The 25814-nt window shown below is 35.7% G+C and overlaps 1 protein-coding gene across 6 annotated transcripts; it reads left to right on the top strand.

Annotated features, from left to right (window-relative positions):
• The first annotated feature begins 271 nt into the window (after positions 1 to 271).
• On the top strand, positions 272 to 25257 carry SLC38A11 (solute carrier family 38 member 11). Of its 6 annotated transcripts, none has more exons than XM_057423778.1 (13): positions 3202 to 3297; positions 3432 to 3543; positions 3964 to 4038; positions 5696 to 5796; positions 6491 to 6576; positions 8792 to 8857; positions 10609 to 10715; positions 11220 to 11299; positions 18228 to 18298; positions 19203 to 19364; positions 21084 to 21196; positions 21856 to 21987; positions 24641 to 25257. In XM_057423778.1, exons 6-13 carry the CDS (start codon positions 8794 to 8796, stop codon positions 24908 to 24910), a joined length of 999 nt encoding a protein of 332 aa, XP_057279761.1. In that variant the 5' UTR covers positions 3202 to 3297; positions 3432 to 3543; positions 3964 to 4038; positions 5696 to 5796; positions 6491 to 6576; positions 8792 to 8793; the 3' UTR covers positions 24911 to 25257. The 6 variants fall into 6 exon arrangements, with proteins under 6 accessions (XP_057279756.1, XP_057279757.1, XP_057279761.1 ...); XM_057423776.1 differs by having other exon boundaries at positions 6491 to 6625; XM_057423777.1 differs by having other exon boundaries at positions 5657 to 5796; positions 6491 to 6625.
• The last annotated feature ends 557 nt before the right edge of the window (positions 25258 to 25814 follow it).

The raw sequence follows: 25814 nt of genomic DNA, 5'->3' as shown, positions 1-25814 counted from the left end.
GATGCTTACTTTTCCGTCAAGTTTCAGACACAGGACTCATCTCTCACTCCAAGGCCCCTCAGCCTCCACCTCACAACCTCAGGCAGCGCGCCCCGCACCGCCCTCTCGTGCGAGGCGCCGGCACTCCTCTCAGCCGCTGGCCCCGGTCCAGGCGGGCGGGCCAGCCCCGTCAGCTCTTGGCATTCCCAAGCCCATGAAGGTGCCGTGGCACCCTGCGGAGCCCGCCTAACGAGGAGCCCGCGCCGCTGCCCGCCGCGCCTCTCCGTCCTCCGGGCCCCGCAGGGCTCAGGAAGCAGCTCGGAAGCGACACGCCTGCCCCGCGGCAGCCGTCGATGGAGCGCGACGAGCCGGAGCCGCTGCCGGCCGCTGCTCAGCAGGTACCAGGACCGAATCAGTGTCGATAGGGATGGGCGAGGTGGGAAGCTCCCCGCTGCTCAGTAAGCTGGCTGGCATTCACCTGGCTTCTTTTTACTTTTCTCAGTCCCTAATCGCGGGACATTGCTGGGGTAGGAAAGTTTGAGGGGCAGCGAGGCCGGTTATGTACGGCTTCGTAGAGACCAGCTGCGTGAAGCAGCCCAGGCGGATTGGTGCTTCAGCCCGGGTGACCTGACAACAGCTGTGGTTTTATCTCTGTGCAGTTTAATTCTAATTTGGGTGAGGAATATAGATCATAGGTGCCCCGCAGGCAAAAAATACAATCTGAGGAGCCTTGTTCGTGTGAGGTGGGGGATTTGTGGCTGCTCAGCACAGCTAAAATTCCATCTTGCTTGAGGACCAGAACTTGAGCACCCTCCTGTTGGGCCTGCTGCTAACAGGATGATCTCCTGGCCTGCAGCTAGGCCCTGGGAGAGGACCAACGCATCCCGTTCACCTCTTCAATAGCCTTACATGTGTAATAGCTTGCTTCCTAACAGGCATTTTATTCCCCATCTGCAGTCCAAGTGCACCTTTAAGAGCACTGCTAGTCTTCACATTTCACCTGTGTCACAATTTCTGTTGCCCCTTCTTGTCTTTTCTTGCCCGTTCAGATGTGTCTTTTCCAACTGCGGAAGGGACCAGTGACACTGCTAGAGTCTTTGAGCTGTACAGTGCGCATTTTCTTGTAACAACTGGAGAGGGGCAACTAGGCTGTTCTAGTTCAGTGCAATTTCATGTGTATTGTGCTGTAAGTAGCATAGAGCATTAAAAATTTAAGAAAGAATGAGAGTGATGCTTTTGCTGCTTGAATCAGTGGTGAAGTAAAATGTAGCACCTGTAAGCATGGATGAAAAAGGCTGAGGGAAAATGCTACCTATAAAACTACATATGATATGGAGAAGATAAGTAGATAATAGGGGTTGGACTGTCTGTGATGACATAAAAAAAAATTTGGGGAACTCAACTAGAAATATTTGACAAAGAAGAGTGCCCGTTTCTTCTTGCGATGCATTGTGGATGGATTTTTAGCAAAGAATGGCCACGTTCCCATGTCAGCAAGTGCCTGCATGGCACTCAACATGAACTGAGGATGAAGGAGGACGTGGGTAAGGAAGCAAAATTAATGGTGCAAGCAAGATAAGAAGAAACTGGAATGTGCTAAGATACAAAATAGTGAACTGTTAGCAAGTTTTAAAGGTTAAGTTCCCATACGCTTATTTGATTAATTGTATACTCGTTGCTGTGTGCTGCAAGAATATGTATCAAAGCATAATATACTAAGCTATTGTATATGTATCCAATTATACTACAGCAAGTTATTGTATATGTATCCAAATATAATACAGCGAGCTATTTTATATGTAACCATAGTTGCTGTGTGCTACAAGAATACTTATCCGATTATGATACAGCAAGCTATTGTAAGCAGATGCAGAGAACAGTATAAAAATGATAGATGCTTTGTAATAAATGGCTTTGGTCTGATCATATTGATCTCTGACTGAGTCCATATTTTTTCTGCAGCAATGCATAGTTTAGATGTGGCATTCATTGCCATGTGATATGCTCCATCCCTGTCAGTGTTCAAGGCGAGGTTGGACAGAGCCTTGGGTGTCATGGTCTAGTGTGAAGCATCCCTGCCTATGGCAGGGGGGCTTGGAACTAGATGATCTTATGGTCCTTTCCAGGTTTAAGCATTCTATGATTCTGTGATGTTGTAGATGCTAAGAAATATACATGGCTTCAGAAAAGGGGCAAATCCAAGGAGCAATCTATTAAGGGATGTGATACGCTGTGAACATATCTGCTTTGAGAAAGTCTGAGATATGAAACCTGATGAAAGCTGGGACAGGGAAGTTGTGTGCTATATTTTTTTCATGTCTTACACTCTTCCCTAAGTGTCTTCTATAACCATTCTCAGATAACAGGTTACTAGGCTATACTAGCTTTTGATCTGAGCCAGTGTTACTTTTCTAGTTAGTACTTCTAAGGATTAAAGGTTTCACTTAACTATGTAGCCCTCTTTGAAGCACTCTTATGCTTGTTAGCTTATACTACTATCTACTGATGACTTAGCTTTGTCAGTAATTTAATTTCTTTTCCAGGAGTATTAGTGACAAGCATCTGAGTTTGTGCTACCAGCTATATATGTTAAATAGGCTCCTGCATCCATGAAATAGTGGTTTTATTTTCACGGTAAGTGCACGATGTTCTGCTTTTGCAGAACACAGATGAGCATTTTCTTCATTAAATGCATATTCCTCTTTTGAATTACACAACTTTATTTAAAATACTGGCCTGCTAATGAGTGACTCTAAAATGTTCTCTGGCAGCAGAGTGATGATCTGAGGAGAGGACCATTCCATGCTTATGAAGAAATGCTTTTTGAAGATAAAAGCTTTCATTTTTTAAGCTGTTGGCTACAAACTGTGCTTTGGTTTGTACCAGACCTTTCCATAGAAATTTCCTGGGACTAGCCAATTATTATAGTGTCATTAACTATTCATAATGAACTAAACCATTGGATGATACAGGAATATTTAAAATGGCGAATAAACCCTTCAATTAGAGTATCTTCACATGTTGGCATACTTTACTAGTAACATTTAATTCCCCTGATTCAATGGCCTGTTTTTACTGACCAGTTGTATTAGCCAAGATATTTTCAAAACTAATTGATTCACATGTCTGCCTTTGGAAAGTGACTAAAAAGCTCTTTGTTTAACAATATGCCTCTGAGTTTGTATACATTTCTGTCCTTTCACATTTATTTTTTTCTTCCAGAGGAGAATTAATTACAGAAGATTCTGGGTCAGACTTATACAGGGATTAGTTGCCTAACATTTCTTTGATTTCTCACTGAAAAAAAATGGGATTTAGGTCTCAAAATACCTCTAAAAATCTGAGTCAATGACTTTTTTTCTTTTTATTTAATCTTGAATAGACTATCTGTAAAATCCTTTTGCTCACCTATTTTTCTCATGTATAATGTTATCATTGTTTTTCTGAAATAGGTAGATGACCAAACAGCCCTTGTTAGTAAACCCAGGAAGAAAGGAGGAAAAGGTGATCTAGCATCAGCTGGGTTTAACATTATCAACTCTATCATAGGATCAGGTATAATTGGTAAGTATACTTTTCTTCACTAGCCTGTGTTCAGCCTTCTTTATACATGCATGACTAACCAGTCTGGAGAACTGACACTGTTATCTTACTGTCTCCTGCTGTTCCTAAAGATTTTTCTCTATTTTTATTTACTTACTATGCAAAAATGCAGAGGTATCAGTTGAGATCAGGTCTCTCAGTGATAAATGTCTTACAGCTGCTTTGCCATAATGATAAGAGGCTGGGTTGGGTAAGTGCTAACTGAATTTCACACCTAGGCAGCCCTTTGTCTGTTAATAACTTCAGAAAGATCATTTTTAAGCATGCTAGTCCATTTTGGGCAATTGGTAGAACTTTTTTTAAATTGAAATATTTATTTTGGTTATCACACATAAGTATTTGGGACGTTTTCTCTATAGTCTCTCCTCTTGTTATTTACAGGATTGCCATATTCAATGAAGGAAGCTGGTTTTCCACTAGGAGTACTGCTTTTATTTGGAGTTGCCTATATCACAGGTACTTTAAAAGCAGTTTCTGGTGTAAAGCGAGCTTATCTTGAGCTTAATAATACCTTAAACAAGTATATGTATGATAATGTATGATAATTAAAATGACAGGTTTTTTTCCTTATCTCATTAATCCCTTGAGCAGATTAGTAAAAGTAGAGAATTATACTGTACAACACATAAAGCTGCTTTTTGTGTGCATTTTATTTTCGTAAAGCATAGTTTCTTAGACTAGGTCAAGGTGACATTTGGAAGAATAGCTTTTATTTGTGCCTCATAATCACCTGGTCCACTGTTTTTACCCTAATTAAGAGACTGATCCTTGAGGGGGTTGTATATCACTTTTTAAAAATCTATCACAGAATGAAAACCTTTGGTTGTAGTATGATTTTGAATATTTTATTTAGTTACCATTCATCAAAAAAATAATGTGTTTACCTTCAAAAAGGTAAAGGGTTTGAAATAACATGATAAATAAACATAAATCTGCTGACGTCAAAGGCAAATTTCTGTAAAGACTTTGGATTCAAGACTCAAAATGATGAACCAAGTCTACATGAATGTTACAAATTCTGTTACTTGTGCGCTGAGCAGCAGTTGATGCTTTGCATTGCTTAAAATATAATGTAAGGTTCTGCATAAATGACTGGAGAGCAATATAACATAAGGAACATGTTATATTGTTATATATGTTATATATATATGTTATATATATGTTATATATATATGTGATATATATGTTATATGTATGTTATATATATGTTATATATAACATATATATGTTATATATGTTATATGTATGTTATATATATGTTATATATAACATATATATGTTATATATGTTATATATATAACATATATATGTTATATATATAACATATATATGTTATATATATGTTATATATATACATATATATAACATATATATAACATTATATATATAACATAAGGAACATTTTCCTTATGAATGGAAAATTTTCTCTATAGATTAATGGAATTATAGCATGAGCATAGCTGAGAAATTTCAGTTACTTTTCTGTAAAAAATCTGATTTGTCCTTTGTACGTGTAAGTATTTTGAAGGCCCTATAGCCATAGGCCCAGAACCTGTGAATTAAACTTATAATTTTATTATGTTGAAGATTTGACTCAATATATCTTGCATAAGCAAATTATATATAGTTACAACTTTTCAACTTGTAGCATTTAAAATACAGGCTAGATATGTACCATTAGCATTTCTTTTCCATAGATTTTACTGAATAATTGCTGAATAGCTGTTATTGAGCAATTCTCGCTGTATTTCATTTTGGGGGATCTTTTTGGGTTTATAATGAGTCTATGTAGGCTGGGTGTAGTCCAGATTGACATACAAATACATATGATACGGTTAATCTTTTTTTAAAGTTTTGTGGGTCTAAGATCCCTTGCTATAAACACTTAATATTTCTTGTGCAAGATCAGTTTAGCGTGCAGCATAATTGAAAATGGACAATTCTGTACTTCTCTTTTTGTCTGCTCTCAATTATAGTGTGTGTATATATTGTGTAAGAATTGCATATGCTCATGTGAATCTCTGGATTGGCTTTAACATTAGCACATGGTAGAAATCTCCTTCATAAATTTCAGTCATTCCCAGAAGATAATAAACACTGATACTGTTCACAGAAAGGAACTGTTCCTATCGCAGCACAAATTACAAGCTAAGTGAAAGACAGATGAGGAATAGATGAGGTCTAGCTACTGTCTGTCAAGACATCTGTACTAAGGTAATGAATTTTGTGCTGGACTGGAAAATGCCATGGTGCTCAAATAAAATCAAAAGCATAGCTGACCTAACTACAATATTTTGAACTGTTCCTTATAAAAAGTTGAGGTTCAATCTGGGAGTAGTTCTGCCTGAGACATCAGCTCTGCCTCAAGGCACATTGCTTCATGGGTTTCCAGAAAAATCACTTTGCATATGTTTTATTTATTTACCCAATGAAAACGTTTAGGATATTTTATTGTAAACAATGGAGAAGATGCAAAATACTAACCAGGTTTTATCTTTCATAAACTTAGATAAATAACTGAGTAAAGTGCACTATGACACAGGTAATCCTTGTGTTTTACTCCCTTTCAGGATATAATCAAATGCTCCATTCATTCAGGAGACCTCTGAATTTTCCTTTTTGGGTGCTCGTGACAGTTCTCATTCTATTTGACCACACTGGGAACCAATGAAAATGAGACTTTCTGCTGTCCCTAATTGGGAAAGCTGAAATAACTTCTACTATGAGCCTGTAATTCCTGGGTTTGGTAGATTCAGAACCTTTGAGATTTTTCATCCCTTCTCTTCCCAGTGCCACTGTTCTCCTTTTTACAGACCTTTTTAAAAAAAATTTTTAAGGAATTAAAAAGATGAACGGGAACCACCATTTGGTTCATATTGTCTTTAACAGTAATTTTCTATTTTAACAGATTATTCCATTATATTACTAATCAAAGGAGGAAACCTCTCCAGTGCCAACACCTATCAAGATCTGGTCAGAAAAACATATGGGCTTGTAGGTTATCTAATTCTTTCAACTCTTCAATTTTTATATCCATTTATTGGTAAGATTACATATAAATATAAATGTTTAAGTTTTATAAAAACCAAGCTTTTTTACATTACCTCATTCTTTCACTAGTTAAGTATTAAGAACTCTGAAAAGAATATACTGCATATGCCTCTTTCCTATTAAAAAAATTATTACTTGGTGTGTTCTGAAGAACGACTGAGGAAGGATTCGGTGAATTGGAGGACTAGAATAATAGAAATTAACTGAAATGTAATAGCAGAGATATTCATGATCACACACTTAAAAATTAATAACAGAAGTAGTTACGAGAAATAGCAAATAAGAGATTCTGTTCTAGAAAGAATAACAGAGCACAGAGTGATGTGCCTGAAACAAAAGAAAAATATAACTTTAGGAGTATATTGAATTAATATTTTTCCAAAGATGTACTATTTCTCTCATTGGAGAAGCCACTTATCGGATCTCACTTGAGTAATCTGTACTGTCATTGCTCTTCAGCAGCCTCATGCTCAATGAGCTACTAGGAAATTGGGCAGTCAAGACCCCTTTGAAGAAGAAATTGTAAAAACCCAAACAGCTGTAATCTGGGCAGGAACTGATTAGACCAAGAGTTTAAAATAAAGGGGTATTCTGAATCTGACACCTATGATTCAGCAAGTCTTAAAAAAGCTTGTTGTTTTCACACATGGGCCTGTGGGAGGAGATGACTTGAGAAACCAAGACTTTTGTGACCACAAAGTCCCTGATCAAAATTCCTGCTTTGGGAATAATCAGTCTGAATTTATTACAGGTAGCTGAGATGTTTTAGGAGGTCAAGTTAATGCCACTGCAGCCCATAATGTTATACATGTTGACTTAAAGAGTATAAGTACTACTTCTTAGAGAATATGGAAGAGAATTTTAAAGATCCCAGTCCTTAGCATGGAGTAATTATGCATATATATGCTTCTGTTTGTTTCTATAAGTAGTGTTAATGACTTACAATTTCATAATAGTGAGTATTTATGCATTAGTTGAGGTCAGTACCTAGAATCCTGAAAGACCATCTAGTTCCAAGCCTCTGTTATGGGCAGGGACACCTTCCAGTAGGCCAGCTCGCTCAAGCTTCATCCAGACTGGCCTGGAACACCAGGGATGGAGCAGCCACAGCTTCTCTGGGCAAGCTGTTCCAGTGCCTCATCCCCCTCATAGGAAAGAGCTGGTTTCTAATATTTAATATAAATTTACCCTCTTTCAGTTTAAAGCTGTTTCCCCTTGTTCTATCACTACAGGTCTTTGTAAAATAACTCTCCAGCTTTCTTGCAGGCCCCTTTATGTACTGGAAGGCTGCTATCAGGTCTCCCCAGAGCCTTCAGGTTGAACAACCCCAGCTGCCTCAACCTGATCATCCTCCTGGCTCTCCTCTGGACTCCATGTCCTTATACTGGGGGTCCTTGCACTTAGCCTTGTTGAACTTCATGAGGTTTGCACTGGCCCACCTCTGGATGGCATCCCTTCCCTCTAGCTTGTCAACTGCACCACACAGCTTGGTGTCATCTGCAGACTTGTTGAGGATGGGCTCAATCCTACTGTCACCCACAAAGATACCTATATGTGTGCTGTGTAAATGGTGAAAACCCCATGAGTCTTCAAAATAAATAAATATATTTTGTGTGTACACACCCATGTACGCATACATTTCTAGTGTAGGATAAGGTAAGAATGAAATATGGATGTTAAGGCTACAGTTCTTATTAATGAGAGGAAGGAATGGAAGTCCATATCTGATACCTTTATCTCTTTTCTCTTTTCTTCTGGTTTAAAGATTTTGCTAACTTTTTACATGAGCTTTTGATTGCAGGACTGATTAGTAGACTAACAGGCACTTTACTAAATAGAAGTTTGAAAATAAACTGACAAAGAATTGCTGTTAGAAACAAACAGTTTGAAAAAGCCTTTTTTCCCTATTCTGAAGTAAGCTTGTATGGCAAGTTAGCACAACTGCCTTGCTGATCAGGCTGGATTCTTGCTTAGGTTGTATCTGTTTAAAAAAAGAGAAAAAAACAAACCCACCAAAACCCTTAAAAGATGTTGGTGCTAGCCAGAATTCATCCAAGAGGGAGAGTGGCATATAATCCTGAAATCTACAAAACATGTATTAAATATCAGATATTTCATATTTGACTTGTACTAACAAAAAAATTGTATTTTCTTTAAGCTATGATCAGTTACAACATAATAACAGGAGACACTTTAACTAAAGTTTTTCAGAGAATTCCTGGAGGTAAGATGCATTTTAAAAATTCAGGATGGGGAAAATGTGTTGAATAGGAATACAGCACAAATATTTATGGATTACCTGTTACATTACTTTTAAATTACTCTTAAAGATAGTTCAAGTTAAGAACTTGAAGCATATTTGTGTGAGTAGGTTTTTGTTGTTTTGGGTCTGTTTCTTTTGGGGGTGAGTTTGTTTGGGTTATCTTTTTGTTAATAAGTCTTTCACAAATAAAAACTATGAATCCTAGTCCTTGGCTATCATTGGACTCGGTGTCAGTGGGAGACCACATGCTTCAGTGAAATCCTAAGCAAATAGAAGGAGTCTTCCGCAGTGGTATATTTACAAGGTCATTACATTTTGCTATCTTTTTTTAGGTATTTCCCATAATAATAACAATATTTTTAATACTAAAACTGCACTTTATCTATTGAATAATTTTGGATGGCTTGCAAATAATATAGTGGATTTAATACTTACGAGTGTGTTTATAATAGTTGGTCATGAACCGCATATGTAACTTTCAGTTCTATTAGATATTCACTGCAAAACCAAATGTGGAAATTTGAACTATTTAACTCATGCACTTGTTACCATTCTGCTGTAAATTTTCACAGCAGAAGCAGTGGAGCAATTTATTTGCATGTTTAACATCTACTTCAGCACAAAGCCAGCTAAGTTAAAACATTCTTCACTGGGAAATTAAAGTAAAAAGAACATGTCTGCTATGAAGTGGAAATTAGTATTTGTATAAACTGTCTGATTTCCACCTCAGGACTGTAATTTTCAACAGGTGAAGCCTTCAAAGTGTGGATGCAGTTTTAACTGTCACACTCTGTTGTTCTGTGAATACCTGATTGGGTTGATAGTGACATTGAATATCTAATAATTTATATGCAATACCACTTCTGTAATAAGAGGAATCTCCAGCTAGGCAAATCTTTTCACCCAGCTGGTAGAATGCCTGCCTAGAAAGAGATGGGAAAGCATTATAATCTCCCAAAGATTAGAGGGAACTGAACACAGACTTCTGTGTCAATTGCCAATCAGTTTTCAACCATAATTATTCAGCAGGCTTTCATTCAAGCCCATGATTCATGGTAGCCTGACTGAAACTGAGTTATGTTTTATTTTAAGTTGTCATTAGCTTTAAAGAAAAACTCCAGCAGTTGTACAAATAAATCCCACTGATTGCGGGGAATATTATATCATTCTTGTTGCCTTCACGTGGTAATCTGTATTTTGCAGTGTAAGCCAGCTGACTGCAAGAAAGGAGGTGCTCAAAAGAAATCTAAACATTAACTGATATTAGGGTAATATTTTTTAAGAATTTGCTTCTTTTCAACAGCACAGTAATTGAAGTCAACACAGTGCCAAAAATTCCCCAAGAGTAAATGGCAGAAAGAAGTAGTGGAATGTTTTACTTGCAGTCTGCCAATACTGACCCAGGCATGATGAAAGAAATTAATACTAATCTATATGTAGAAATGCCAGACTCACAAAGTTTGGTATAATATATCCCATATGTTATGCATTTGTTTTGAATTTGTAGAATTCTTGTGATTATGCACATGCTGTGAATGGCTTCCTCAAGGTTAGCTAATGCTTAGTCTTTATTTCAGTGTTACGTAGCTTAAGTAAAGGGAATAAAAGCCTGGTCAGCCTCAGAGTTTGTTATTTCTAGACTTTCAGATGTAACCAGACAGTTCCTCATGTCAGTCTCTTAGAAAAAGAAATTATTTTCTTTTTTACTTTAGTTGGAACAGATAACGTGCTTACCGATCGTCACTTCATAATCCTTCTTACCACCATCATCTTTACCTTGCCTATATCTTTATATCGAGACATAGCAAAACTAGGAAAGGTAAGTCATAATAGCAGTTGATTTTTTGTTTACTTTTCTGTATGCAGTTAGAAAATAAGTGCTAGTTATAACTTAATTTATTTGAAATCAATTATATCTAGCTGAAGCATGTTGAATATTTAGAATTTCCCAAGAAATATTGGCAAATTCAGAATAGTTTAAGCAGAACTTTGGCCTTCATGAATCACTGGAATTTTTTCATCTACAGCTAGTAGAACTCAAGTCTTGCAAAACACTGGGTGGTATGGACCTGCTATTGAAATGCTGAGAACCATTGACTAGAAATGTTTAAATGGGAATATCAGTTAAAATTAGACAAATAGTTGTAACTAACTGGCTAGTTACTTTAAAAGAATAACAAAATATTATGATCTAGGACAAGCTTTCTAATTATAAATATTTGATGCAATATTTAAAATAAAAATATTATAATTAAAAAAAAGCACATTATAGTGAAAGCCTTTCAGCAGCTTACTGACTAAAGCAGTATTTTTACCTTTACAGGTATCTCTTATTTCTCTGATTTTAACCATTGTCATCCTGATTGTTGTGATGGTGAGAACAGTAACATTCAGTCCACAAGTGTGAGTATTCTTACACTTGCCACAAAGTGAATTTTTGATCATATATATAATTTGTTATTTCACTACTGCATTGTATCTGCATAGTTTTGAACTATGGCTGTTTTGAGAGAGAGATAATTGAAAAAATAAATTTGTATTAACAGGAATAGAAAATGAACTGCTAAACTTTATTTTATCCTCTTTTTAACCCCTCCGTTGCCCATAACCAAACTTAGGAAAAGTCTAAAAAAAAGTTACATATTAGTTGAAAACTGTGAGATATGGCTAATAGCAGGTGGCTCATGAATGGGCATATGAGATTGTCATTTGAGAAATCTTGAATTTCATCCATTACTGTCAGATGGCCTTTATTTATGATCTTAAAATACGTAACATCTTCATAATGTTTCTTTTTCTGTTAATATAATTATTTGTGTTAAGTTTTTATTATGAAATTATGAAAAGAAAAAAGATAATATAATAATAAAAACTTTATTCTGGCAATTAAAAAAACAGCAGTAAAAACATTTTCAGCAGTACAGACACTCTGAAAGTAGCATTTAACATTGGACATCAGAGTATTCTAGACAATTTAGTACACATGAATATGTTGGGGCAGTGTTTTTCTAATTACATTGCAAGAAAGTGTTATGAATCCATAGTCTTTCCTTTATGCCTAGAAGGTCTACCTTTTCCTTAATCCTTTAAATGTGAAGACATTACTAATAAAGACAACTAACTCTATTTCTGAAAGTGCTTTTTCATTTATTGGAACAGTTTTATATAGTATTTCTAATGTTTGTCTAAGAATTGGTTTCTTCCACCATGATTATTTCAGTAGTGTTATGCATAATTGTTCATTTGTTTTACTGCTGTGATATGTGTGTTACTTGCAGGGTATTTGTGTTTAATGCTAGGAAGATGGCTAGAATAGCAGTTTCTAAAATTGTAGCAGATGATACTATTATCCATAAAATGATGCACTTGGAACTGTGTGAGACTCTCCCTCTCTCTTCTTCCACTCCCCCCCCATCACCCCCCAAAAAGAAAGCATACTTTTCATACTGTGTGTTAAAGGGATATTTGAAAGTGTAATATCAAAATCCCCTTCCAAAAAAGGAAGGTGTTATATGTAATGGTTGCTGATGACCTTGTTACTATGGTAACATTTCTTCTCAACAGTTGTGATGCACTGAAAAAATATGGAATGGGTTCATTTTTTCTTACAATAACTAATGTTGGGTTTTAAATGATTCTTGATGTTTCACATTTTAGTTCTTGAGAGACTTCCATTTTTGGCCTGGTTTTCAGAAATTCATCTAGCAAGTTGATTAACTGTTAATCAGAATCTTTTGCCTCACAAACATTCTATCAATGTCTATTTTTCATATTTGTGTTTTACAGTGGGAATTAGACATGCGCTTTAATTATTACAGCCCTTTTGTAATATTTATTAATGTTATAATGCTGTGCCATCTCTTTTTTTTCTTCAGTGAGGATGAGGAACACTAATATATTTTAATACAATCCCATCATAGTATTATAACAAGTGAAACAAGTCTAACATATTTACTGTGAATCCTTACTAAAATACAGTAGAAGCTGGAGTTTTAAAAGTGATTTTTAAAAATCATGATTATGGAACACAGTCCTTAGGTTTGTCAGATAGGAAAAGAATTTGTCTTTTGCTTAAATGCAATCCATGCTCTAGTTGAAAATTTTGTATCTATTATTTGGACAACAGAGAATATTATGTTTCCTGGAAACCTTCTGCGATGTGTTAGTCCATCAGCAAAACAACATTATGGTTATTTTTAATGATTTGATGAGCTTGAAACTGTAGGCTGAAAAAGAGCAATTATAAGTCTTTGAGTGTTGCTTTGGGAATGGAGTGGGTTGTCCAGGAACATTTTAGGAATGTTATTTTCTAATTAGTCCTCAAGAAAAAAAACTATATATTTATGATGAGGGATTGCTTGATTTAACTTATTTCCTCATATGACAAATATAAAACTGAGGTAATTCCTGCCCAGTTTTGGTTTTGATTAATATCATCCATATAGTTATTGTTTGCCTGAAGGACATATGAACCTGCAGATAAAATGCCATATTCTGGACCCAGAGTTTATTCTCAGTAGGTTAAGATGCTGGATAAAAACACATTTTGATAATCTGATCTTTATTTCCACCTGCTTCTAGATGGGTATTTTTTGACTGTCATCAAAAACAATTATCTCGGACTGTAAACATGCTGTATGTTAATACTGCATAAAATCATGCTTCAAAGCTGAAACTAACATCCATTGCTGTAAGAAGCAATATTTTATCTAGCTTATAAGGATGGATCATTTTTATTTTGTGTTCTTTTGGAAAGAATGTCGTGGTGTCAGTGTCTGCATAATACATAGATCTCTAGGAAAAGCTTCAAGAGCATCTGCTACACATAAATAAGATGTGAGAATTACTCAGCTGGCAGCTGATCACAGGGATGAAACACCAAGTGTTCATGAAAATAACTTGAAAGTAGAAAGTTGATTCTTTCCTTCATATAAATAATCCAATAGTAAGTAAAAAAAACTTTAATGTGTGATGAAATTAAAAAATAAAACTAAACTACCGTATATTTACAAAACTGCTAAGTAGCTCATTAAGGAAGAAAGAGGCATTAAAGCAGCTTTAACTAAGTGGGGCTGACATATAGCTTTGCCTTTTCTGTGTTCTTTACCAACCAAGATGACTTTGATTAACATAAAATTCAAGGCTGATGTGAGCATTACTCATTTTCATTCCATTATACTGATGAAAGTTATATTCAGCATGTATAAATTTTTTCAGTATCTTTAAACTTTTGGAGTTTAAACAAAAACTAAGAAGGTATTTTACCTTAGAACTGAACTGAAATTTTACAATTAATTTCCTAAATGTCTAAATCATTGACTTAAACATGAGTTAATAGACCATGTATTCCTGGATTACTTTGATAGTTGCTGGTTTGCACGTAAACTTGGAGGTTAGTCACTGATCTTCAATCCAAAACAATGGATGTCTTTCGCTCATTCATCATGCAGCTCCTCTGTCAAACACAGGACTTTGCTTCCTCTCTACAAATTAGGTTTTCTGTTTGTTTTTTTCAGTCAGTGTTTTATACCTGAAAACTGGGTTTAGATCAGAGACCTATGTTTCTCTTTCTCTCCATAAAAGTATTTTGCTTCAGGTGCAATCTGCTGTACTGCATTTCACAGCATTTCTACATAAATGACAGAAAATATTTTTGCATGGCATGGATTTTAGGGAATGCTATAGCGTAAATGTTTTACAAGAAGTAGAAGATACGCTGTTTTAGACTGCCAAACAATTTTGCCCAACCCTTACTCATGATCTGGATGTGAAATGCCCTGTTTTACCCTGTTAGGAAGTCTTAACTTTTGCCTAGTTCATTAGCTCTTTTCATTTTCCCTTGTTATTGTGTAGAGAAACACAAACTTCTAAAAACTCATTAGCATGTTTATATGCTATACTTTCTATTAACTATACTGAACACTGAGTAATTTTCTGGACCTCTAGACTGTCTTCATTGCTAGGCTTTACCACCTTCCTTTACCACAGACAGTTCTTATTGTCAGTCTATCTTGCTGTTGTCTTACTTTCAGATAAGAGTTTTTCCTCTCTGGGATCTCTCTTGGAATGTCTGTTGCTCAATCTTTTACTATTTTCATTCCAAGAATCACGGTTATATTACTTCTCAGTTTTTATTCTGTGTGACAACTTCTACTGCATGATAGGCAGTACAGCTCTCAACAAGTGCATTTAGTATCACAAATGTATTTATTCTGTAACTTTTATTATGTTTTATCTAACTACTTCTTCAGCATGAAAAAAAGCTTTGTGTTCATGCAGACATAGCCGGTGTTTTCATGCACCGAGGAAGTTAGCTGGTTTTGTTTATTAATGTATGAGCAGCAGTTAAAATCTTCCCCCTAACAGTTCTTAACAAGAATGTAGGTCAGACTGGTCAGAACAAAGGTCCTTCTCAAAAAAAGAAAACCCAAACAGAAAACCAAACCAAAATTCAATCTTGAACAATAGCAGCAGGATTGAAAAAGCCAAACAGGCGTAGCGTTACCTGGTATTCTTGTGATAAGATACTTTTAGCCTGTGTATGCATCTGCCTACATGGACACATATTTATATGAATGTATGCATGTTTACCTTGCCACTTGATATTGCCACTAGGTGCCCTCTGTCTTGTGAGTAATTTTATGTGATTACTCACTGTGTGGCTCTTCCCTAACAGGTAGTTTCCTGACACAATTTTGTCTTTCCCAATCTGAAGTCTTATTTTATATAGACACTTTCATGTCATCTGCACCCCTCTCCAGGAGCTTTGCATAAGTCTGTATGTTCTGCAGACTGGACCTGGGGCTGATTTGTTGTTTATATGGTGAGAACTCTAGAGCTGTTGACTCTAATCACTGAGAAATGGAATTGCTCACTGTGTTGTTTTCCCTTAGTTTATCACATATGTGTGAGATCCCTCTGTTCCCAGGGTATGAAAATGTTTTCCTAAACCCATGCAGCAGTATATAATTTACTGTAAGAAAGAGTCTTGTATTGTTGCATATCTAATCTGTATCACCATGCGTTATATGCCATTGCAATCTGCTGGTGGTGTTCAAATCACGAATCTGATGTTCTTCCTTTTTCTGCAACTAGAATGGAAAGAATTTATCTTCTTAGGCTGCTAAAGAAGAAGGATTTTGTTCTTTTTTATTTTTGTCCCTCCAAATAATGCTCCTAATCTGATTTGGCATTTATGCATAAAGCAAAGCTATATTTTGGTCTATTGCATATTGCTAGTGCATAAGCTAACATTGTGCAGGGGGAAAACTAGCTCCTGTGATGGGGATTTTTTGTTGTTTTTATTTGTTATTATTATTATTTGATTATTTGGGCACTTTATTGAAAACGTTTTGACTGAAATTCACATGCTTTCTACATTCAGTTTTTTAAAATCCCTGTTTGTAGGAGCTTTTAATATAGCTATACTGTTACGTGGGATGTACCATTTTCACAGAAATCATATGTGCTTCAGACAAAAGCATTCTTTATTTGTGTGCATTGATTTATAGGGTTTCACATAATCTAAATATTAATTATTAATAGAAAAAAGGGGTAAGAAGACTGTCACAAATTCTGTTATCAAAGGATAATATGAAAGGAATTTTCATTCTGAATGTTTGATATCAAAGCTGACCTCTAGTGGTTACCGAATGGAGCAGTTGTAATGTTAGCTTTCTATATTCTATTTTTATTTTGAAATATTATTGACTTTTTTCCAATCAGGTGTGACTGTTTTCCTGAAAAATAATGCATTCAAAATTATGGATATGAATTGTCCACAGACATCTCTAGTGGTTTGATATCAGTGACATCAAGTTGAGGGAGGGTACTCTGTACAAGGAACTACAGCAGCTGTAATGATTTGGAAGTTCTATTTCACCAGACAAATGCCAGATATCTCTATTTCATCATAACATTTATTACATCTACATGCTGAGTCTGAGAATGTTTTAGGAGGGCCATATTCAGCTTTTTAAGACTAGAAGCAGTATGTTATGGTAGTCAAGACAACATACTGCATCTGAGGGCAAAAAACTGAACTTGATTTTGATGCTCAGATTCTGTTCACTTCAAAGTTAAGCTTAGCAACCACAGCTTAAGAGCCAAAAAGGTGCTCTAAGTCTGAACTGAATGTGCATTGCATATATTTTGGGTATTTTTTTTACTATGGAAAAGGCAGTATTGACTGTTTGAACTCTCAAATAATGGTAAGATACAAGTTTTGAAAGAGGAAACAGCAACTTTTTTTGTCTTTGTCTTTTTTTTTTTTTTTTGTCTTTTTAGGGTGTGGGAGTGGAATTTAAACATTTGAAAGCAATGAAACCTAGCATAGCATATGCCAGTATGCCACCAGATAGAGGGAGAGACAAAGCTGCCTTTGTTACCTTCACAGAACTGGCATAAGTGCCATACTGCTTTCTAGGGCAGTAGGAAAGTAGCAGCTAAAGCCTCAGGTGGCAGCAGCTTTCCCTCTAAATAAGAACAGAGCAAAGTTAGCAGCAACCGACTTTTTAAGAGCAAGTTGTCTGTGCTATTTCTTCTGTCTGTGTTTTATTTTTAATTACAAACACAATGTTCAACTGGCTTGTGAATTTCATTTTATATTTTTAGGAAATTGCAGTTCTGGAAAATGATGTTTTGTGTCCTCCTTCATTTTTGCTCTCTACAGAGAGGAAGTTCATGCATCAAATAGGTTTTAAAAAGGTTTGCTGATGATTTTCTGTGGTCCTCCTCTAAAAACTACAGTTGCCACTGGTCCAGAATTGTGAGCATAACTTAATAAGAGTAGATGGGGGGGATATTACAATTCTTGCCTGATTTATCACTCCTTTGGGAACTAGCAGAATCCCTTCACTATGAGGAATATTCGGAACAAGTGTAAAGAAAGGCAAACTGCCTTACTTGATTTGTAGACTAGGGAAAAAAAGTGTCTCTATACTGCATGGATTACATGTGCAAATTCAAAGGAAGAAATTGCTATTAAGTAGTCAGAAGAGATTTTGGGTTGAGATAACCTTAGTCAGAATCAGCAACAGGTTTAACCTTCCCTGTTGCTTGGTATATGACGACTTCAAGAGTTTATTTACAAAACTGAAACAGGCTGACATTTTGGCTGTAAAAGCTGGTTACAGAAATACTTTAGCCAAAACAAGGGAGGTGAGAAGGGATCTCCCTAGTTTCAACTTATTGTTGATGAACACTCTGGACTGCTTGAGAGAATTCTGGAGATCTGATTAGCAGTTCTGTATTACAGCATAGTATTTTAAATTGTTTTTGATAACTGGTACTTGAAGAGGGAATAATCTATTAAAACAAATGTCTGTTTTAGACCCAAATCAGAAAATGCATGGATATTTGCAAAATCAAATGCAGTACAAGCTGTTGGAGTGATGTCATTTGGTAAGTAATTTTTTTTTCTATTTTCAATATTCAGATCAACTCTAACAAAGTCTTTAATACGTTGGACCTAGAAATTGCTTTTTTTTTCTATATATTCATGCTAAGATAGTTCAGAAAAAAATGAAATTGAACTTGAGACATCCATATGAATTTAATTGTTATGATTTAAGACATTATTCCTGATATTCCTATAATTTCCAAGAGACTATTGCCCCTGTAGCACAGACAGAGGTGTAGTACGTGAATCTAGCTCAACTGTTGAGGTCATCCTAAAACACCTGCACCAACAGGGTTAGTTTAACTGATAAATTGAGGAGGAAGTCATCATTCTGTATTCTCTTGGATAACCAATAACAAAAAAATCTTATGCTGCAATTCATCCATTTGCTAGAGATTGCCTGTTACTTCCCATCTCTCACAATGAAACACCCGGGTGAATCTCAACTTGCTTCCATTATCCTCATTCTAAAATCAGTTCCTGCCTCCAGGATCCGGTATATTACTTCTTGTTGATACTGTGATAACCTGAGGCCTAAAATGGATGTCATAGGAAATCTGAAAGTAGCAAATGGCTCTGTGATTTAAAAAAAAAAAAAAATCTCAAAACTGCTGTTGGGTTCTTAAGCAAAGAGCAAGAAGAGGAAAGAGAGGTGGAATGGAGGTGTGGGGGGTGGGAAACAGCGTGGCATTTTAGGGTAATGAAATCAGAATCATTGCAGGTTGAATATAAACCTCATCAAATCAAATAAGTAGAAGTTCAAGCCATTTATCCTTGCCAGTCATTGCAGGATTAATGTTTGTATTTAATAATGAGTGGATTCAAACTATGCTGTCTCTCCCCTACCTTGGAATTTATTTTATATGCCTGAATTCATATATTTGTTTCAACTGTCATATGTTTCAGCATTCATCTGCAACCATAACAGCTTTTTAATATATGGGTCTCTGGAAGAACCCACATTAAAGAACTGGTCTCGAGTCACACATGTGTCTGTCTCACTTGCTGTTATTATCAGTGTAGTGTTCGCCACATGTGGATATATGACTTTTACAGGATACACAGAAGGTAAACTGCTTGATTTCAGTGCTTGCTGCAATCCTTACATTCCTGCCTTTTTGCCCAATTTTTGCTGCTAATATCTTAGTGAATGTAAAAATGACAAAATCATACTGTATTTGGACAGAAACGGTTAGGACATTGCTTGTAGTGCCCCAACCACCAACACAGGATACAAAGATCCGAGCTGCATGCTAAGATGTCAGATTCCCAAGTATAAGCCTCTCTGGTCAAAGTCCCCTTTGAATACTTCCATAATCAAAATAGTTCTGAGGACTAAGCATCTATAATTTAGCCATATGATCCACTAGCAGAGAGCAATAAGAACAAAAATTTCTTTGATTTTTCTATAGGATGCCTGGCATGTATTTCTGTACTTTCTGTATCTTTTCCTGTCTGTGCTAATACAGCGTTCTACCTCTGACTTAAGAGATATTTCCTATCTTTACAACAGCTGTTTTGCTGTAACTAATCCTATTCCCACTTCTGTGGGTATATGAATATACATAAATGTATAAATATATCTAATCAATGTTACATCATATTATTTAACATCATTTTCTTGAAGTATAAAAGGTCCTTTCAGAAGAACAAGGCATAAATTTGTTCAATGCATTAGCTTCTTCAGGAAAAATACATATTTCACAAGCAAGCAGATTTTCTGTTATTTAATAGTGCTGTTCCAAATCGTAGAAGGCTTCCAAGCTTTTTCTTTCCTGATGAGCAGCAGCATCTAGTTGAGAATACAAACTATAGGATATAGATTACTGGTTGATCTGTCCTTTTTTCCTGCTTCTAGTGCTGTTTATGCTGAATAATTTACCGGCCCAGATGCACCTGTAGCTAGACTTAACAGCAAACTGGCTGAGGTATTACAAGTATAGAAAGCTCTGACTGCAGCTGTCCCTCAGCATATGACTCTACTGCAAGCAGGTTCCATCTTACTTTGTCTCCCCTTTCAAAATCTTTTCTTTTCTTTTAAGTGCACCTTATTGCTTCTTCAGTGCTGTTTTGATCCTAAAAGTAGTAAATCATAAGACAGTAATCAGGTAGAGAAGACGTGATAGATCATCTGATCACTGTCTTGTAGTGCCTGTCATGCTTCAGAGATCATTATTCCAGATTCTTTATGGTAAACTCTAATCAAGATGATGATTTGAATTCTCTAGCAATGTTTTTGTTGTTAGATGTAAGAAGATTTGCTAGGTAATAATCCATATGTTTATAAGGCCTTTCAGGGTCAGAATATTTGAAATTCTGTACTGCAGCTTACCAGCTGTGACTAGATACTATCAGAAAAAAAGCAGTTCTCCAGAGGTAACACACGGGTTGTCTTTGTGTAATTGCTGTTATAGGAATTACATTTTTAAAGGAAATGTATCTTTCTCATACAAGCTTTCTTTCTGAGTCTGTCACATATTTATTTAAACAAACACCAGCATCTCATACAAAATCTGTGCTAAGGGGAAGATAACAGATGACAAACTCTAGTGTGTATATGTTAAAATATTTTTGAAAGATAAATGCTACTTGAAATAAAAACACTGCTACCAGCAGGATAAGCTGAAGGTTCCTCCTGGATGTAATTTCTGACTGTGACTACAGTTTTTCTAGATGAATCAGGGAAGGGGATCAGAAAGTCTCAATTACTCCAGTAACTTACACTTCAAGTTGCAAATAGGCCAATGACATGAAGTTCAAACTAACTGATGCTTTGCTATGCCTCAGGAGATCTATTTGAAAACTACTGTAGAGATGACAGTCTTGCTACATTTGGAAGATTTTGTTATGGAGTTACTGTGATTCTGACCTTCCCCCTTGAATGTTTTGTGACCAGAGAGGTAAGAATTAACCACATTCTCCTATTAACAATGTCGATATATATTAATATTACCTTCACATCATTAGTACATATTGCAGCTGAAGTCAGTGATTGATCTGTAATAAATATCATCATATCCTATTCTGTTACATGCAATGAGTATGAGGTACAAATTGTACTGTTTGGATTCTGGTAACATAATGCTGTATTACATTTATTATAATATTATCCAATGTTCTATTAATAGCAAGACTGCTTAAAGTTCCAAGTTTGGCATAAATACCACTGTTGTTATTATGTTGAGATTAGCCAAAAATAGTATATTTATCATGCTTAATAGTTTTGGTTTGTGATAGTATCTTCGTCTAGGAAATCCATCTATTCAATAAATAATTGTAATTTTTTATTCTGTAGTGGGCATATGAGAAGAAAGTAAGTATACCCTAAATCCTGCAGGTGTAACTAAATCAGTCTTGCATGTGTTCTGCAATTTTAGTAAAGCTTTTTATGAGTTAATTATGGAAGTGGATGAAGATGTTTTCTTGAAGCAAAATAGGTAGACTTTGGTCAGTGTATTCTCACCCATTCTTTTAGTTTCCTAATGTTAGAAGATTTGGAATAATCTGTTTGTTCAGGTAAAGAGCAAAACCAAGGTTTAAAATTGTGGTTCTGTTTCAGGTGATTGCCAATGTGTTTTTCCATGGGAACCTCTCCACAATTTTCCATATTGTTGTGACAGTAGTTATCATTGCTGTGGCGACCGGTGTATCATTAGTATATGATTGCCTTGGAATAGTTTTAGAGCTCAATGTAAGTGAACTTGTATACTCTTGTTTAATAAATCATTTTCTTATAAAACAGAACTATGAAAAATCCACAGCTCTACTGAAAATCTTACGTAATTCACCATAGTAGTCAGTAGAAATGTTAGTAGGAAAAAAATGAATTATTCATTGCTTCAAAATTGGATAATTACAGAAGAAAGGGAGTTCAGAGGTAAAGTCCATATAGATGGAAAGTGCTTTCAGGGCAGTTCTGGAGATATGGCAAATGGCTGTGATTTACCAAATGCATCTAAACTGCAGTAGAAATCACTAAGATACTCATCCTAACTGTATTGAAGGAGTGAATCTAGCATGTTTTTCTGTAATCCCTGCTTCTGATGAAGTTGGCAAATTACTAAACACTGAATCAGATCCTAAAAATTGCCTTGTGCCAAAGAGACAAAAAACAAGGGGATAAATAAAGAAGCAGTAGTAGTGAGACCACAGAGGTAGAAACTGGATTTTTTCCCTGTGTTCTCCATGCAGCCTTCTCTTCTCCAGTCTGAACAGATGAAATTTTCTTAGACTGTCTTCATATGGGAGGTGCTCAAGCCCCCGTATCATGGCCCTCCTCTGGACTTGCTCCAACAGTTCCATGTCCTTACTATGTTGGGGACACCAGAACTGTACACAGTACTCAGCTATTATTAATAACTAAAGAAGATGTGGAAATACATTCCAGGATATGAAAGTTAGAATATTGTGAAAACTTTTTAAGGACAGCCTTTAATTCTTTATAGAAGTATTTTGGAATTGCTTTCTTACATCCCTGTCCATGCATTCATTGATATTTTCAAGCCATATATTGCATGCTTATTGATGGAACAAAATGGAGGGAGTTGTTATTTATCCTATGTGATACACATACTTGTATGTACATTATGGTACAAGTATACTGTTTTGATCCACAGAGCAGTTTATCTGCTAACTGAGCAGTAATGAGTGATTTTGTATCTGTGATTTTACCGGGTTATGTCTCTTCTAATATTATAGAACAGCTTTCAATATTCAGATAAGTTACATAATTACCCTCGATTTTAAATAATTACCTACTTAACAAATCATAACTAGTTCAAAATAAACACTATTCCTAATGGTTTGGTCAGGATGCATGTTTCCGTTAAAATTTTCTCACTCATGACGTCTGTTGATGATTTCTTTTCCATCTTTTTTCCACTGTGTTTTTACATTAAAAGTGCAGAAAATTCACCTGTGTGTGTATATATACACACCAATAGAAGTATTTCAATGTGTGCATATGTACATGCATATTCTGGGCAAATATCTGAATACTGGTATAATAAGCCTGATTAACTTTGTGTACCCATATAATCTCTGTATATGTATGTGTGGTTTACATTTATTATATAATGTGTTAAGAATAAATTTACACCAGAGAACTGCCAATAAGTTTTTCTAGCATGAACAGATATAGAATCATACAATCATAGAATCATAGAATAGTTAGGTTTGGAAAGGACCTTAAGATCATCTAGTTCCAACCCCCTGCCATGGGCAGGGACACCTCACACTAAAACATGTCACCCAAGACTCCATCCAGGCTGGCACTGAACACTGCCAGGGATGGAGCATTCACAACTTCCTTGGGCAACCCATTCCAGTGCCTCACCACCCTCATAGTAAAGAACTTCTTCCTTATATCTAACCTAAACTTCCCCTGTTTAAGTTTGAACCCATTACCCCTTGTCCTATCACTACAGTCCCTGATGGAGAGTCCCTCCCCAGGATCCTTGTAAACTCCCTTCAGATACTGGAAAGCTGCCATGAGGTCTCCATGCAGCCTTCTCTTCTCTAGGAAATTTTTTGTCTGTACTGATCACTTTTAACAGGTTCTACCTGTAACACGAAAGTTTGTACAAACAATGATGCAAAGATATTCAGTAGTCTGGATTACTACCTCACCATGATAAGCTGAAACATAGTGTTTGTTAAGTATGTGAGAAAGTAAACATTTGTAATTTCTGCATTAAAATGCTTTCTTTTGGCATGTAATTTGTATGTTACTTTTTCAGTAGCTTTACTATAAAAAGTACTTAAGCAGGTGCTTTTTATGTGTCCTTATCTAAGAGAGTATTTAAAGAGGAGTTGAATTTTTAATTCTCTCAAAGGGAGCTTTGCTTTCATAGGGAAGTCAACCCAAATCAGGTCATAAATGTAGAAATTGATCAGAATTCTTTGAACTGCTACATGATGTTTCCCCCTTCTTTTTTTTTTTCTGAGGTGTATTCCATTTCCTACATGGAATGATATTAAAAATGTTGAGTCAGTTATAGTATTGCAGAGCCAGTATGTTTGGACTTTTACTGTACGGCTGAAACCAAGAAACTTCTGATAATCAGAATTAATAGTACTTGCAGCAGAAAATATCACTCTGTATCAGCAAAGAAAAAGCATTTAAATAAATCTGAATTATTTCAGATCATTTTACAGATATTCCTGCAAGTATCTTCACTTTGAAAAGAAAGTTTTGCATATAGCAAAACTGGCAAAGGCCTCTATTCTCTGACTTTACTTTTGTATTAGTCTAATCATAACCATTTAAAAATTTAGGGTTTTGTTCTTCACATCTAAATATATATGCTTATGAGGTTTTTTCTATTGTTGTTTCCCACATACAGGGAGTTCTGAGTGCTACCCCACTTGTTTTTATCATCCCATCAGCGTGTTACCTAAAGTTGTCCAAAGAGCGATGGAACCATTCAGATAACCTCATATCCTGCCTGATTCTTGCTGTCGGTGTGCTAGTGATGACAGTTGGGTTTGTTTTGACTGTATTGCATCCCCAGGAATGTAGCCATGGAAAAGAAATGTTCTACTGCGTCTCTAGTAATATTTCTTCTCACAACAGTACACTTCCACCACAGGTAGAACACCAATCTGCAGACTAGGTCATATACATCTCACAGCAAGCCATACATGCCAATTTAAATGAGAGCGGAACAAAGAGCTTTTATGTTTTGATAGGCACTAAGAATTTTAAACTGTGCAACTGTAATTACATACTTGGTTTTATGGTGCCACCCTTTTCCAGATAGGACTTCAGTTTTAGCTGTTGAAACAGAAATTCTCAGAGGTGCCTTTCAGTAGACATTACTTGAATAACTTGCAAACCTGTCGAAAAAGGCTGCATTTTTTTTTAACTTAGTCTTACAGCTGATTAAAATCTGTAAATGAGACGTTTAGGAATGTAGACATCTCCAATGTTTCATTGCTGTAGTTTGGTACTAATTTTAAAATCTTTAATGTATATTTGTTAGCACACCATAGCATGAGGTTCTTTTGAAGTCCTGAAAAAAAAAAGCATGCATGGATCTGTCTATGTGTATTAAACTTCTGCTCTTCATTTGAAAGAGCCCTATTAATTGTGTCTTTGATTTTGCCATAACTGTCCTGTAGTGCTGAAAGCATCCTTTGTACTGGCTCTTGAGTCAATTTTGTATTCTGACTGAACTGTAACTGATGCAATTCAACTGTTATTGTTACAACGCGTGGTCTTCTAATTAAAAGATACTGCATGAATAAATCTACACAGGTGAATTTTAAAAGACTCAAGTAAACAGTCTTTGTAAAAATTTCAGGATTGACAGAGAAGAAAATAAAAGAAACACAGCTTGGTTCTTACATTTATAACCCTATTGATTATTTCTGAAGCTGGATTGAAACATTGCTATATGCTAGGCCTGTGCAGCTTTAAAAAAAATCTGTAAGAAAACATTCTGAACTTGGTTATCATTCTAGTCCCATTCTATCATTCAATATGGCTATTGATTTTTTTTTCATGGCTTGTTAAAT

This window comes from Pezoporus wallicus, unplaced genomic scaffold, assembly GCF_028554395.1.
Source record: "Pezoporus wallicus isolate ANWC-B61680 ecotype Strahan unplaced genomic scaffold, APGP_CSIRO_Pwel_v1 contig_1181, whole genome shotgun sequence".
NCBI lineage: Eukaryota > Metazoa > Chordata > Aves > Psittaciformes > Psittacidae > Pezoporus > Pezoporus wallicus.
This window is presented reverse-complemented; position numbering and strand designations above follow the sequence as displayed.

Excerpts from the sequence above, each read along its gene's own strand:
- SLC38A11 (XM_057423773.1), top strand. The coding sequence starts at position 333 with ATGGAGCGCGACGAGCCGGAGCCGCTGCCGGCCGCTGCTCAGCAG. Across the intron at positions 3,544-3,963 it reads CATAGGATCAGGTATAATTG|GATTGCCATATTCAATGAAG; the intron begins GTAAGTATACTT and ends TGTTATTTACAG. Across the intron at positions 18,299-19,202 it reads TGTTGGAGTGATGTCATTTG|CATTCATCTGCAACCATAAC; the intron begins GTAAGTAATTTT and ends CATATGTTTCAG.